At 52.9% G+C, this 16,292-nt stretch overlaps 1 protein-coding gene across 2 annotated transcripts in view; it reads left to right on the forward strand.

Annotated features, from left to right (window-relative positions):
- Positions 1 to 2,657: 2,657 nt before the first annotated feature.
- The window catches only part of PRICKLE2 (prickle planar cell polarity protein 2), a 100,297-nt gene continuing 86,662 nt past the window's right edge, over positions 2,658 to 16,292 (forward strand). Inside the window, exons 1-2 of one of the 2 annotated variants that reach the window (XM_067002949.1) lie at positions 2,658 to 2,781; positions 3,061 to 3,146. In XM_067002949.1, the coding sequence (XP_066859050.1) occupies positions 2,740 to 2,781; positions 3,061 to 3,146 (128 nt within the window). In that variant the 5' untranslated portion in view covers positions 2,658 to 2,739. Of the gene's footprint in view, positions 2,782 to 3,060; positions 3,147 to 8,394; positions 8,551 to 16,292 lie in introns of those variants that run through there. The other variant, XM_067002950.1, reaches the window with a different exon arrangement.

Genomic DNA, 16,292 nt, shown 5'->3' on the forward strand with positions numbered 1-16,292 from the left:
CCCCACCTCCGAGCTGAGGCTTCTCTCAAGAGGAAGATCTAGGTGTATATATTAGAAAAATAAAAAAAGAAAAAGGAAGAATAAAAGAAACTTTTGAAAGTACCTCCTGGGAGAGTGTGAGAGCACAGGTAGGCCTGGAGCTGCGTGCCTGTCCCCTGCCCTCCCAGCCTGTGTGCATCATCCCCCCGAACATGCTGAGCACAAGGGAGTGGGAGTTTATTTCCTGAGCTGTGTTCGCTCTCGGCAGCTTTTCTGGGGGAGGAAAGAGAAGAGGAGCATTCAGGCCAGTGAGATAATGTCTCCCCTCCCTTTCCCGAATACATCCCAGAGATGCTGTTCTGGCCCGACTCTCTTCTCATGCAGCATTTGAGCATCCCAAAAATGCGAGTTAAGTCTTGCTGACAGCCCTGGACCTCGGACGGACCATTAACCCTCCTTTGTCCCAGATGCCTTGGGTCAGAGAGATTAAATGCTGACCCCGGGAGGTATTTAGATGCCTAGAAGCTGCTAAGCCTCCACTGGGGGCTGCGGCACTTGAACCTTTCTATGGCTCTGGGTGTATGCGAGTTCCCCACGTCCCCCTCCAGGACCATCAGGGCAGAAGCACTTGAGGTCTGAGCCCTCATCTCCCCTCTCCCTCCGAGCACCTCGGTGCAAGTCTCAATGCTCAGCACCTTCCCTGGGCATCGAGGAGTTGCCCACCAGCATCTGCAGCAGCTGCTGAACTGATGCTGGAGGATAGAGGCCCTGCAGGGCGCCAGGCAGTTTTGGTGGCCCCATGGCCACCTTGACACCGTGGAGGGCAGGAGGCCAGCTCTGCTTGCTTTAAGTTCAGGACCTGCCTCTTCATCAGAAGACGGGAGCCGTGATTCAGCACAGCCACGCCTCCAAGGACTTCACCCTCCAACTTTGACTTACTTTTGCTGTTTTAAACTTATAGCAGATGTCCTCGCCAGCCCTGTTATTGAGGGCACACAGCACCTCTTGCAACAGCGAAGCAATTAAAAGGATTTGCAGGTCACCTTTAAAGCATTTCCCACAGCACGTTGAGTCTTGTTATAAGTCCTGTATCCATTAATGCTTTTATTTCAGCAGTTTTAATTGGAGTTTTAAATATTCTGAATCTTATGCAAGACACCCCAAGTGCTGGTGAATTTCAGGTCCTCTCTTGCGTGATGCTCATTCCCTAAAATCCTGTTGCCCTTCAGTGGAGAAGACAGCAACTCTGCACCCCTGATACTACTGTATCCTATAAGCCATGAAGGTAGGGATGTTTTCATACGAGCTCAAAGCTCAGCCTGCAAGCATTTGCCCACTGTGTGACAAAACGTGCGTGTATTTGAAGAGCTCGCTTCCATCCCTGAGAGTTTAGGATGTATTCTTGCACCGCCATATGAGCAGGAAACTGAGAGGGAAACTGAGAAGGAACATGATGAGAAAATTTGGCAGAAGGGAGCAACGAGGGGAAGCTGGAAGGCTTTGGAGGGGTAAAAATAGCAACCACAGAACAGAACGAGGAGGGAATGTCAGTTTTTCCCACTGACATGAAGAAATCTCATGCAAAAGGAAATTTTTTCCATGATAAAATTCCCTGTTTTTTTTTTGCTTTTTTAAAGGAAGCCCAACATTTATGGGAGGAAAGAGCGAAAATCACCCTGAAACTTTTTTTTTTTTTTTGCCTGAGACATTCAAAAGCCAACCACGCAGCTCCTAGCCTCATTTCGGTTTCCTAGCGAGGAAGATATGAGTGAAAAAATGACAAAAAAAAAAAAAACCTGCTTAAATGAAGAATTATCAAAGCCTTACGGCTTTAACCAGCTGTGCAGCAGCAAGGCAAAGGAACAAAGAAGCGGGGAAGGAGGGGAGGGAGACAACAGGATCTGCGAACAACCGTAGCCACCGGGGTGAGGCTGTGAGATGTTAATAGTGAAGCTGGTCCTTCCCCGGCGAGGATGAGCGCCTTCTTTTTCCCTCTCCCTCCGAGCGTTCCCAAGGCCCCTCCGCTGCACGAAGCCCGCCTGCTGCTCACGCTTCTCCCCACGTCGCTTCGCTCTGCCCTGCACCAGATTGCAGCCCCCAGGGGTACGGACCGGGGGCTGGCCGGGGGGATCCCTTTGGGGGGGGGTTGTACGGATGACAAGAGCTGGTGCACGGGCTGCCCCCCCCCACCCCCCCCCGGCCCCACAGCCCCCAGCCCCACGGTCGCCAGCCCCGGGAGCTCTGAGGGTGCAACAGGTGCCTCGTGTCCCACCCGGGATCTCAAGCTGCAAATGCATTTTACACGACTGCTTTTCTCCTGCTGTTTTTAGTCTTAACCTGCCCTCAGCGGGGCGGGGAGCAGGAGCCCAGCAGGACCCCAGGCTGTTCGCTCCCTGCTTTGTTTAAGCCAGTAACCCCCCCCCCCAGCAGCACACTCAGAGCCGTAACCTCAGCGTTCGCCCCCTGGGCTCTGCAGGATCCCCCCTCCCGCGGATCTCCGCTTATTTCTTTGCCCCCGTCAAAGTGCCAGCAGCCGGGGGGGTGGGTTCGTCCCGTCTGTTCACTCTGGAGCGGAACGATGGCAGAGGCGGGGCGGGCAGCCCGGGCGGGGCGGGGGGCGGCCGGGCCGGCCCGGGGCGGTGCCTGCGGGGCCGGGGGCGGGGAGGAAGGGGCGGGAGCGGCGGCGGCGGCGGCTGTGGAGGGACGAGGGGACGGGGACGGAGCCGGGGACCGGCCGGGGGCGGCTCGGGCGGCGCTGCCATGTTCGGCCGCGGCTCCCGCAAGCGGCTCTCGGGCCGCTCGGTGAGTGCCCGGGGTGGGTGGAGGTGACGGTGGTGTTTTGGGGCGGGGGGTGTCCTCCTTCAGCCCCCCCCCCCCCCCCCCCACTTCCAACCTGTGGCTCCATCCCGGTGCGCGTCCTGCCCCCGCCACCCCAAGCGCCCCCTCTTTTTTTTTTTTTTTTGGTTCCCCACCTTTTCCCTAAGCGTGCCCCCACCCCGCGGGGTCCCTGTCCTCGTCCCTGTCCCTGTTCCCCCCCCGCCCCCGGCTCGGGGCCGGGGCTGACCTCTGCGTTTCTTGCAGCTGACGGCGTCGGGGGAGCCGGAGCGGGGCCAGCCGTGCACCACCTGCGGGGACCAGTGTCCCGGCTTCGCCCTGCACAAGTGGAGGTAAGGCTCGGCGACACCCCGCTGCCCGGCTCCCCTTGGAGGGGTGGGAACCCCCCCTTTGACCCCCAGCACCCAGGGATAAGTGGGAACCCCCCCTCCTCCCTGCTTTGACCCCCAGCACCCATGGGGGGCAGTGGGAGCTTGACCCGCCAACAGGCTGCAGCTAGCACGGGGGTTTCGTGGCTCTGCGGAGGATTGTCTGGGGTGCAAATAGGGATTTTGGGGTGTGCTTGTCTTGTTCTGAATGCCCCCCACCCTGGCGGGTTGGACTCTGTCCCGGGTGGGCGCTGCCATCCTCCTGGAGCAGTCCATGGGTGTGCTGGTGTCTGTCGTGGGCACAGAGCCCTGGGCTGGGGTCACTGCTGCCCCTTTTAGCACCCTCGCAGCCCACCTGCCCCGCTGCGGTCAGGGGCTCCTGCTGCTGCTCCTGGGTGGTTCTGGGCCCCGGGCAGGGGGCAGCAGGGCTGGGATGGGGAGGGGACATGGTGGGGGGGATCCTGAAGGGTTGCCCCAAAAGGCTGCGTGAACCTCCTGCCTCTCCCCGTGCCCCCACCCTGGGTTTTTGCCCCCTCAAGCTATTGGAATGGATGGGGCCCCCCAGCCCCAGCAGGGTGTGGGGGTGTATGTGGAACAAACAGGTATTTCCATCTGTGCTATATGTCTTCATAAAGCTGGCAATGCGGGCACCTGCGAGGCACAGGGGTGGGGTCCCTGGCCTCGTGCTGGATCAGCCCCATCTCCCCCCATCGTGCTGCCTGGAGATGAGCTTCTGCTCGTGGGTGATTTGGGATTTGGTGATATTAAATCTTCTGGGCTGTGGGCTCCAGGAGCTGGTGCAGACTTAACAGGGAGCCCTTGGTGATCTTCTAGCCTTATTTTATAGGATATCCCCTTTTCTCCAGCATCTGCCGCACTTCTCCCGGCATGTGCCCTACTTCTCAGAGCTGCGTCTCCGCAGATTAAAACACAGGTCCAGAGCGAGGAGAGGGATGCTGGATTGATTTATTAGCGTTGAATCCCATCTAAAGCTTCAGCCTTGCAAATCAACACTTCTGGCAGTGCAGGACAGGGTCCTTGGGCTGAGGTCCGCCCTGGGGACGCATGGCTGGTGCAGCAGCGAGGTGATGGATGATCCTCGCCACCGTCCCCACAGGTGCCAGCAGCTCCTCCGATGCCCCACGTCCCACCTCAGACCTTCAGAAGGTGAAGGTGTCACAGCCACGGGAGCTGCAGTCTCCTGACACCCTCCTGCTAATCGGGGTCTGCCACGTGTGCGCTAATGGATTTATAAGGTCACCCCTGAGTGTCTTCTTCCTATTTTTTTAAGGGATTACAAAATGCTTTCACGATCCGTCACAGGTTTCCTCACGGCTTAAATTTGGGGTAGCAGGTGTTGTCGCAGAGGTGCTTCATAATGCTTGAAAGTGTCAGGAGAACTTTAAAATGTAGGATAAGAAGAAAAGGGATGGTCACCAGAGGTATTTCTCCTCTGGCCTGAGGAATTATAAGGTGCTGTGACTTGCTGATTGTTATGTTACGCTTAATTTTGAAAAATTAAGCAAGGTTTTGATACCATCTTATCACACAATACCATCTTATTGAAGGCCAGACGAGCAGAAAAGGTACCGCTGAGCTTCTTGGGGGTGTCAAATACATAGCTCTGTGCAGGCTGTGACCTCTGCAGCAGCACACTGTGCCTCTCGTGCCAGATCCTGCAAAACCCCTCATGCAGGAGAAAGGAGCAGGAGGCTTCAGCCCAGCACGGCTATGTGCAGCTGCCTCGTGGCTGCCCTTTCCTGAAGCTCCCCCCTTGCCCCCTGCACAGATTTTGGTTAAAACAGATGGATCCTTCTGGGGAAGGAAGGGATTATCTCAGAAGGGCAGCAGAAGGATGGGTGCTGCCAGCTCTGCATCCCACTGAGCATCCTACAGATACAGACTGCTTCACACTGGACAGACAAGCCAGAGCCTTCCTGCACGTTCACATTTAATTGCCTCGATGTAAGAGTAATTGTGCAATTAAAACAAAACGGCAACCTATTTGCCCAAACACAATAGAGAGGGAGGAGATCCATTTTTCACTAGCGAGCAGTCTATTAGTGCCCAGGACAGGTAAGCAGGCAGATTGCTGATAGCAGGTAGCTCTGTAGGTCACAGACCTGCTTGGGAGCCCGTGTACACAGGATGATGCCTCCAGCTCCTGCTGGGGATGCTCACAAATACTTTAACACTTGAGCAGAATGGGATTGGAAGAAAACAATGGTTTGCAAGGAGATCTGCAGATTAGGGATACAAACCCAGATCAATTAATCTCTAGAGATTCATAAGCCTTTTTATAATCCTTTTAACAGTAGAGTTTTGCTGAGAAATGGGAATCGGGCTTTTTGCTTCCAAGATGGGAACTGATGACATGCTTTAGGGAGGGAGGAAAGAATGTGTGAGCTTTTAGGCACTGAGACTAGAGCTCATCCCCGCTGCTGATGCACGCATTGTCATATATGCAATTATGCAGGGCTGAGTTTTCTAGTCACCTGTGATTTTAGGTATGATCTGCGCGGCCAATCCATCAGGCAGGCAAATTGCTTTGTTAGACGCTAAAGATTTCTGTGCCCGTGCCTTCTCTTAAAAGCCACTTTTCTCAGAAGGAGAGATGGCTTTGAGCGTTGGTTGAATTTATCATTCCTGGGAGCAGAGGCATGCTTCCTGAGCCAAGGAAACCACTTGAAAATAAATTGTATTCTGCAGAACTGTTTTCTTTTCAGAATAAAACCGGTGCTGTAGGTGATGTGAGGAAAAAGGTGGAAGGGGATGCCCAAGTAGTGCAAAAATATCCCTGGCTTTGGAGTATGTTTCTGAATCTTCTTTATCTTGCTCTTAAATTATGGCTTGGGGTAGCAGATGAATTTTCTTGTTAACGTGTCACAAGTTTTACATAAATTCAGTGTAAGCAAAGACTTGAAGACCCCAAGTGCTTACAGGCATGGTTAGACTGGAGCCCGCTGCGTTTCTTACCCCTCTGAAGCTTCCCAACTTGTGTCCTGCAAACCTCTGCCTCTTGTAAGGCAGAAATTCAATTTTCAGTTTGAAATCATTTAGCCCCAAAGAGGAGAAGGCAAGTGATTTCTTTGAAAAGGCTGAGGATTGAATCCCATCGTTCCTGAGCATGCGGTCTGTGAGGATGTGGCTGTCAAACCATAACCAGGATAACCTGCAATTTCTCATGGCCCGAACAGCGAAATGACTCCTTCCTCTGATCCCATCGCTTTATTTTCGGGTAGCCTGTCAGTAAAGTATGCAAGGACCGAGGAGTTCTGTGTGGGCTGTGGTCCTGAGGATGGAAATTGGGAACACATAACGAGATCTCCATTAACGCAGGTTGATACTTGAAAGGTGGCTTTGTGTGGAAAAAGTGAAATCAAATTCAATCAAAATCTCCAGCTCCTTAGGAGTCCGGTTGCTGTTTTCTAATCAGATCTGCATTGCATTAAGCTGTGTGCCATTCAGCTTGTTAACAAGCTTTGGCTTTAAATAAAGCTGTCACTGGAGTTGGGTGGCTGAATGGCCATTAGGAGTGGCTTTTGCATAATGCGCAGGGAAAAGCCTGCCGGGAGGTGGGCTGGGAGGAGGGAAGGGAATTTACAGCCTCTTCCTCGCGCAATTAGTGGGAGCATGCGGGGCCTTAAGGGTGACAAATGGCTCTCAGCTGAGCTGTCACTGAGATTGCTGTGAGGAACTTAATTTGGGATTTATCCTGGGCGAAGTAGAGTTACGGACTTGGTGCCGTACTGAGGGCAGTGGGCTCTTCGTGTTGGACGACCGGCATGTGTCTGGCACACACGGGTGTGTTTTGTTTGTGTGTACGGTCTCTTTGAGGAAGCCCTTCCCAAAGAGCTCCTCTTGCCGCTTCAACAAACCTGGCTCTTCCCCCATCTCTACCTGCTCCAAAAATGCCAGCTGAAGCATGGATGCAGCAAAGCTCGGTCTCAAAACCATACCCGAGCTGTGTTGTGATGTGAGGGGGGCACACAACCCCCCTGGTCTGCAAAGCCTTTGGAGAGCCAGGTGCTGCTGAGGGAAGGCTTTCAGAGGCTGTGGCAGATAAGATGATTTTAAAAATTGTCTTGAAACGTTCGGAGAAGTCTTTGTTGCCATAGTTATTCTTCTCTCTTGCAGAAGCAGTTAAATTACAGTAATAAACATGACATAAGGACAAAAACTGGCTTGCTGAGTTCTTAGTTTCAATGTGAGATGGTGTTCTGTATCTTATCTTGGAGTCTTTTTTTTCTCTCACGTCTGTTGTGTAATCTTCGTCCCTTGAAAACACACTTGGGCGAGGAGGAGATCTGCTCTTTCTTGGCTTCCATAACTCAGCACCTCGCTGTAATCCTCTGCGGCCAGTGCCACAGAAGTGTGATGACATCTGGCCTCGTCAGGTCAGGGAGCATTATTAGCAAGGACAAACTTTTGAACTTCTCAGGAGACACTGCCTGGGAACCCCAGATAATGGGGACTTAGGGCCCTGAGTGATGACTGGGTCACAAAAACCTGTGCACAAGGCTGAGCTGATGGGCAAGGAAAGAGGAGATACGTGTAGTAGGATGGGGAACCTGGTGAACAAGGTGGTCAGCCAGATCCCCAAGATGTTTTAAGTCTCGGGATGATGGCGGCTGGGTCGCTTGGCATCTCATGCCTCTGTTTTGTTGACTGTAGCTTGGGAGTTGCTAGCGGCAGTGGCTCTTTCTTTCCTCTGCCCTGCGTGTTTGTACAGTTCCCACTCCTCCGGACCCGATCCACTGTTGCGTGGCGAGCAGCAAACACGGCTGTGGGCGCGATGGGAAGCAGTGTGTGTGTGTTGTGTGTACCTGTGTTGTGTGTACCCGTGCTGCCTGGCTCTGTGCTCACCTGGCACCGGGACGTCCCTGCTGCACCCCAGCTGGTTCAGGTCGTTGGCCCGGTGACTTGTGCCTCGTCCAGAGAAACAGCAATGTTTGTAGTGTAGCACAGGAATGAATAACGCCGAACCCTGAAGCATTTGTTATTAGTTTTTTTTTTTTTTTCAGGGAAAAAAAAGTACAGATTATTGCTTCCATATGTTTCCAGCATTTTTAGTAGGTTATGTATCTTTCACACACACGGCCCCAGCTTTTCCCTTTCGTGAATAACATGCTTTGTGCCTCTCCCTCCTTTCGGATTCAGATATTCCTCACTTCCTTGCGTGTTTATTTGAAAGGCTTCGGAGATGCGAGGACGGCAATACCTTATCTCAGACCGGCTTTATGCTCGCGTCGCTTCCACAGCGAGCACCGTCGGCTCCTGTGGTTTTTATTCAGCTTTTCGTTTTGCAGCGGGGAACCTGCTGGGCTAGGAAAGCTCTGCCGGCGGGGAGCCGTGTGCTGCTATGGAGGTGAGTCCCTATGGGGCCTGCGGCTGTCCCCAGGGGCCTGCGGCTGTCCCTGTGGTGGGCAGGAGTCACCTGGCCCCTGAGCAGGCCATCGACCTGATAGAGGGGGTGCAAACAAGACTCAAGTGACTTCTGCCTGCTGATTTCCAGGCCCTGCATGTAAGGGGATGGCGTGGTTAGCTTGCTCATGATGGTTTTTGTTGTAAGCAGTTTGGGCACGGGGAAGTCGTTCCCTGCCAGGTGACTCATTGCCAAAGCCAGTGTCCTTCAGCCGTGGGCCAGGGCTGGTTTGGGAGGGGTGGCTGCCGATCCCCTGCCTGTGCTGAAGCTGGGCTCAGGAGCCTGCACCTCCCTTGGCATAAATGACCTCAGCTGTCCCATTTGCCTGCACCTGTGAGATTAAGCACTTGTGCAAGCATTTGAAAAATCAGGGGTGATTATTTTTTTTTGAGCTTTCCACCCCTGTGTCAGCAGAGGAAGAGCCACGTAACTGGTGATGGATTGTGTGGGAGGCGCTGCCGCGTGTCCTCAGAGATGTCCTTGCCTTTGCTTCAGCCTTGGGAGCCCCAGGACAGAGGCCAAGTTCACTGAAGGTGTTTGAGTCCCATCGAGGTCACCGAACGGAGGCTGGGAGCCTTGCCCCATGCCGGGCAGTGGCCGCATCCTGCCCACATGGTCCTGCTGGACGATGCCAAGGGGCAGCCTGGCATCGGGATGTGAGTCTGGGCACATCTGAGAGCGAGGATCCCATGAGTTTTCCACCTCCACCCACCCTGGGACATCCCTTCTCTTCAAAAATGTCAAGCAAACAGTTGAGTTTAGGGACTCCCGGGAGATTTTTTGGCCTATTCCTTTCACATCTTCATGCCCCGCTGCTGAAACAGTGCCTAAAACAGCCGGGACCGATAAGGTATCCTGTTTGTGTTGGCTGCGAGGCATGATATCCATTTTAAGAGCGCTACAATATTGGAGGCAGTGTTGTGGCTGGCAAAAAGCCCAAAATAAATTCTTTAATTTTTTTGTACATGACATACAAAAGAGCAGGTGAGGTACGTACTTGTTTCCGGGCAAGCCCGAGGAGCCTGTTTGAAGTCCTTTACAAGTCATTCAGGATTGTATTGCAGGAGCTCAAAGGAGCTGGAGACACTTCTTGATTAAATTTCATCCCAACACAGAGCCCCAGTCTGCAGCTGGTGTAACTGGAGTTGCTGCGGGCTGCCCTAAGAAGCGCAAAAAGCAAAGTTTCTCCTAGAGAAAGTACCTTGTAGATGTGTTTTCTCTGTTTTGAAGCAGCCTTGTGCAACTCTAGTTCTACAAATGGGGTGAAAAAACACTAATAATCTGATGTGGGTTTTGGGGGTTTGTTCTGTTTTCTTGGTGGTTGTTGAATGGACCAGATGAGTGAGGGGGCAGAGTGGAAAAACACTGAGCTCTGGTTTTACCTAGTATTTTATTCCTAGACTAAACAATTTTTTTACGTGTATGGGTTATTTTTTTAATTGAGTTTTTGGAAAAATGGCTACAGCTGCATCTCGGCATGCAAAGAGTGAAATGTTACCTGCCTGGTGCGAGTGCGAATGTGTGTTTTGCTATCCTGAAGGCAGCAGCACAGCAGCCAGCGCTTTCTTAGCGCCTGGGTCCAACCCTCAGCCACGGAGCTGAGCTGATTTTCACCAGCAAGCACGTTTCCCTCACGGAGCCTTTCTGGATGAAATTGCCTGAGACGGACCTTGCAAAACGCAGGGGCAGGGTAGATTGGCTTGCACGAGGGATTTCCTCCAAGCAGACAGCTGTCAGTGCTGGAGGCTGCGGTTATGAATTCGGGTGCTGTGTCGGGTGTGATTTAGTGGGAGGCGGTGAGCTGATTTAACAGCTTGTCACGGCTGGGTGGGGAGGGTCCCGCAGTCCCTGTGCAGCCCCCCATACACAGCTAATGCCTTACATCGCTCACTGAAGCCTTCGCCAGGCTGGTGCAAGGAGGAGGCGGGTGAGGGATGAATGGTCACTCAGTCCAGCGGTCCCCATCCCCTTCCTGTGCTTTTCTGCTCTGCCGCAGCCTCTATGCAGTCTGCTTTCCCCCCAGGATGTGCCTCTGACTCCCCATGCTGAGGGTCACAGCGTGGGGAGCACCAGAGGGACCCCACGTGCGGCTGCGATCGCCCGCGCGGGGCGTGCGGCACGTGCCCAGCAGGCCGCTCTGCGGGGAGGGAAGCCTCCTACTCCCTTAATAGAGGGCTTGCAACAGGCCTTTATCACAAGGGCCGCTTGTCACAGAGAAAAAAACACCTCTGGCCACCGATTGGGAAAGACCTGGGCGGGGAGCACGGGGGCTGGTGACCAAGATGCTCAGCCCAGGCTGGGGCCGGCACCCACAGAGCGCTGCCCTCCTCTTTGTTGCTCTCCCCCGTCGAGGGCTGTTCAGCCCTTTTGAGAGTTGCCCTTGTTTTTTGTTCCCTTTCTGTTTGCCTTTAAAAAGTCAATCTGCTGGCCTTTATTTTTTTTTCAAAGACTTTCTCCGCTCCCTCCCACCTCCCCCTCAGTAATCCATCCTTATTACACCAGTGAGTCACTCTTCAAATAATCAATTGCGTTTTCATTGTCTGGCTTGTAAGTATATCACCGAGCTTAAGGACGGCAGATAGCATCAGCTCAGCTCTTTGGCAGATGGTTTTGCAGTTCAGGATGCTCGTTTGGATATTTACTTTTTCTCCGATGAATAATCTCCTAGGCTGGAAAGCCAGGCTGGGGACTCTTTCCCCACGCGTGCCACATCTTTCTGCTCTGTGGTCACTATCTAATGTTGGAGGAATTTGGAACATTAAGCAGAATCGTCCGATGTGAGGAAAACTAATTTTGGGGTAAACCTCGTGAGCAAGGCTGGTGTTGTACAGAGCCTTTATCTCATGGGCTCTGGGTGTGCACAGCCCCGAGGCAGGCGACAGCCAGAGCTTTGCTCAGCTTCACCAAAATAGGGCTGGGGCCGGTGCTGGTCCAAGAGGATCCTATAAAATTCAGGGTGCTCTCTGCCACTGGAGAGGCCGTTTCTTGCCTTGTGTGTGGCTCTCCAAAGGGCCCTGATGGCAGGGCTTAACACTTCAAGCGCTAAGTATCGCAATTATTATTCTTAGCGCGGAGGGAGGCACTTTGTACTCAGCCATCGCAGCAAATACTTCATCCCCTATCAGTTGCCCTTGTGCAGATGCTGCCGCCGCAGTGATAAAAGGCATAATGGCTGCTCTCGCTGATAAGGAGAGTGTATAAATATAATTACTGAAATCCCTATGCAGAGCCTGCGGATGGAGGAGAGTCCCCACGAGGGGTTCCTCCTGCTCCCGAGCCCTTTGCTGTGCAGGCAGAGCGGGCGCGCTCGCCCCAGCCCGCTCCCTGCCGGCTGCAGCTCCTGGCAGCCGAAATGGGAGCTGCTTGGCCGCAGCTGGGAGCAATTAGTAAAAGATGTCTTTCTCCCTCCCTCCCCATTTTGGTTCCTCCTCCTTTTCTTCTTGAAACCAAGCCATCGGCCTCGGGGAACCGGGCAGGAAAGCCCGGAGCAACTTGGGTGTGAGACCGACGGCGGGGCTGAGCGCTGTGTGCCTTGCCAGCGGGGCGAAGCTTCGGGTGGCCATGTCAGCTCGGGGACGGATCCTGCTCCCTGCAGTCACCCCTTGGTATTAGGGTGCTGGTGACAGCAGGTCTCGTTGCATGTTGCACTGTGTCCATCCTTCGTGGCACACGAGGGACTTGTGTGCGTAAAGCGCTCCCCTCCTACGCGCCGTCCGAGCGTCAAGCCGACCTCGCGAGAAGCGCGCTGTAGCCGAGGAGCCAGATATTATTTAGATCGAGCCAACAACAAAAAAAAATATTTCCATGGCAGCAGTAACCATAGGAAACCTCCCCAGAGTGTCCTGGGTGGTTCCCATTTCCTTGCCTTCAGCTGTTTGCTTTGCAAGCGGAGCAGCGGCGTGAGCGCGGCGTGCCCGTGTGCCAGCAGCAGTGGCCAGCAGCCCTGCTGTCCCCGGGGACATGCCGCTGCTCCTCGTTTTCTCTTGTGCTGTCTGGCTAGTAAAAAGCTGTTTTCAGAGGGTTCTTTAGACGCCATGAAGTCTCAAAGCCACCTCTTACCTTCTGTCAGCTTACAAATGCATGTTTGATCCTTAAATACCCAAGGCAGGATAGTGAATGGGCTGCCAGGATCCGATTCTTCCTTTTTATAGTGTCTTAGAAAGATGCTTTTATACTCCTCTGGCTCAGCCAGCGATGCTTGGCCTCCAACCAAGATAGGGAAACTAGGACAAGAACCACTTAGGCTAGCAAGATGAAAAGTTGTAAAAAATACCAACTTTTGGTTGGGAAAAAATATTGATAAATGAATTCATTGGAAAAAAAAAAAGTTCTTGATCGGCTTCATCTGAGCACGCTTAAAAGAGGGTAGAAGAGGAGGCTTGGTCTCGGGGCACTGCTGCTTCTAGGAAACGTGAGCTGGGAAGCGAACGCGAAGGTTGGGAATGGAGAGGGTTTGGGGTGAGTCACGGGAACCCGTCGTGCCGGTGCGGCCGTGCAGGGCCGGCCGGGACGGGGCGGCTGCGTGGGAGCGCCCGCGGGCCCCGAGGGTGGGAGCTGCGCCCACGGGTGGCCCAGCAGGGCCGTGCGCGGGGCTGTCCTCGGTCTCGGGCTGTTCCCAGCAGAAGGCATCACCAGCACGGACAGGTAACCGGGATTTCTGGGTGCTGTGCAGCTTTAATTCCCGATTTTACAAACCCCACAACCCCACAGGAGTCGGTTTTTGCTCCAGGCTACCTGGCGTGTGAAGAAGAGGCAGGCGGAGGGCGGCGAGGCTGAGCGGCTTTCCCTTCTCCCGTGCCAAACAAATGGTAACATTCATCATGAAGCCGCGTCCATGCCTTATTAAATCTGAAAACAGATTTAATAAGGCCATGTGCTGGTTGTGCAGACCCTTTAAATGTCAGGTTTGAGGAGGGCTGGGAAGTGAGAAGACGATAAAACTTAATATTCCTAAGCCAGGTATGTGCGGTGTAGCTCAGATTTTTAATATCGAGTGCGTAATTTATTACAAGATGTAGAGGTTTCGAATACATATATTTGAATATGTTTTAATATTATCTTTCCTTCCAGTAGCAGGAGCAATGGTGTTTTACAAAAGAAAAATGATTTCATGTTTCCGTTTCATAGTTTCAGCTTGTACCTCAAATAGGTGTGGGATTCACTGAGGTGTGAAGGCTATCTGATAAATGCCTGAATAATGAAGCTATATTGTTTGTTCAGATTTCCCTGCGCTATTTTCAAAGGTATAAATAAAAAATTTTCAAACTGTAGACCGCGCAGTTGAGCGTAGACTATTTACTTTCTGCCGGAGCAACCTGTAGGAGACACAAGTCCTTCAGTGCCTGCCAGCAGAAGTCTTGTGACATCAGTATCGTGTGTCGCGCTGGAAGTGCTCACGCGTAATTTTCGTAAATATTTTGTCCAAAGTAAAGTTATACCTATTTAAAATACTAATAATCTCTTTAAACAAAGAGGCGTTTGTCTTAGTGTACAGCAGAGGGCACTCGGCATCGTCGAGCTGGGAGGCTGGCTGCCTGAAGGAGAAAACCACGGGGCTCACACGATGCTTTGCAGAAATTAAATACTCTGTGTGTGTTTGCCCGTATATATGTGTGTGTGCATATAAAAAAGCATAGGGTGGCATATATATAAAAAATAATCCTAGCACATAATATAAACTGCAATGTTTGTGGCTGTGGCTGAAGTTGAAGTGCACGCTGTGCTGAGCAGTGCTCAGCCTGGTGCTGGGTTGGTGCGGAGCTTGCGATGCTGTGGTCTCGCTCCTGGCAGCACGGAGCTGGTGGGAAAGTCCTTGAGATGGTTTTCATCTCCCCATAGCGATTTTCATCTATTTAAGGAAGGTTAAAGCAGTGTGGTTGTTGGATGGAGGGGGAAGCAGCACCAGGCTGCGTGAGGTGGCAGAGCTGGATGTCCCAGCGGACGGGGTGGGAGCTGCTGGTGCATGAGGCTTTCCCAAAAAGCCCCAAAGCATCTCTGTACCGCACCAGAGGTGTGGGCACTTGGGGGTCCTGCCAGCCAGTAGAGTGAGAGGGCATGTGGCTGAAGATAACCTCTTTATGCAAAATACAGAGCCAGGTGGATTTTGCTGCTGGGTGTCTGTGGAAGGTGAAGATCAGAGACACATGGAAATGTTGCAGGGACCTTATAACAGGCTCCAATTAAGGTTTGGATGTTAGGGAGTAATCTAAGATTACAGTAGTAAGGATTTTTTAATAGAATCTGCTATCCAGGAGGGCAGCGGACCCTGTTAGAGGACTGCTGCAGGATCTCGGAGGGGTTGTTGCAGGCAGCTTTCACCCTTGTGCTCTTATTTTGCAAGACCTTGGTGCAGCGAAGGCATGATGTGCATGACAAATTCCAGCATACGGGCTGCCCTGCGTGCTGTAGAGCACTTTCTCACCAGCGCAGAGGCGCGGTGATGTTGATGAGCCCAGATAATTGCCCACAGGCAGCGTTGCTGGAGGCCTTGCTGCCGTGGGGCCCTGGGACATGGTGGTTGGACCCGTTAGGGCAATTCCCACATCACGAGGTTTGTTTGGAGCTGGGCGATCGGCCTGGCGCGTCCTGTCCCACCAGTTGCATGCCCCTGCATGGGGCTGGGAGGCACTGGGACTTAACTCTTGCAGCCCCAGCACTGGGACAAAGAGCAGAAGCAGGATGCCACAGCACGGCCAGCACTGCGGGACCCCCGTGCGTGCCCTGCTGGGGGCCAGACACGTGGAGCCAGGCACACGAGAGCTCGGTTTGCTGCACGTTTCTGCCCGTGCCGCTTGGCTCTTCCTATCTTGCAGGTTTTACGTGTCGTTATCCAGGACCGACCATGCTGTGAAGCACCCTGCTGAGCACCCCGAGTGCTTCAGGCAGCCAGCTTGCTGAGAAATGAGGGTTATGGCATGTTTTGCAGGAGCTTTTTGTCGCCACAGCAGATTTGGCAGCGCGCAGTCAGAAGGGCTGTGCTCGTGGGCAGCCCAGCGTCGCGCGAGAGACCTTCGAGCCGTAGGGCTCACCTTAGCCAATGTCAATAGAAGTGAAACTACTTAAATACACAGTTAAAATATGTTGTTATGTTAGCGTGTGGACCTCCATGCGAGATTGCTGTTTAACTGTAGCCATTAAAGGACCCCCATGGAAGAGCTATGGGAGGCTGGTAAAAATATCCCCGGCCTTAACCACTTGTTTGCTGCCAAGGGGATTTTGCACTGAGGCGAGAGGCTTGGGGTATTCACATCAACATTGCAGCTCCAGGACCTTGCAGACAGTAAGAAGAAACAGGTTAAAGAGACACTGTGTGCTTCCTTTCAGGTGATGAAACCCAGCTGCCCTGTCTGCTGCCTTTTCTCACCTGTGCTTTTACGCGTGGTGCCCAAATCCTGGTAGCGGGGATGCTTTTACCAGCGCCTAGCACATCATTTTGCTTTAGCCCGGCTGCCTCCTGGACTTTTCCAGCTGATGCTGGAACTCGAGCAGTTCATAAAAGGAACAAGTAGCCAAATGGACCAATAAAAGGAGCTTGTGGAAAGGCCCCGTATATTTTATGAAGAAAGAAATGGATTTTCTAACGTGAGGGTTGTGTATTGTAAAATTTTGCAGGGCTGCTAGCGCTGTTAAACGCTGGCTTTTCCTCCAGCCACTCCCTCCGAGTGCACGCAGTGACTGTCTAAGCT

The sequence above is a fragment of the Anser cygnoides genome, chromosome 10 (genome assembly GCF_040182565.1).
Source record: "Anser cygnoides isolate HZ-2024a breed goose chromosome 10, Taihu_goose_T2T_genome, whole genome shotgun sequence".
Taxonomy (NCBI): Eukaryota; Metazoa; Chordata; class Aves; order Anseriformes; family Anatidae; genus Anser; species Anser cygnoides.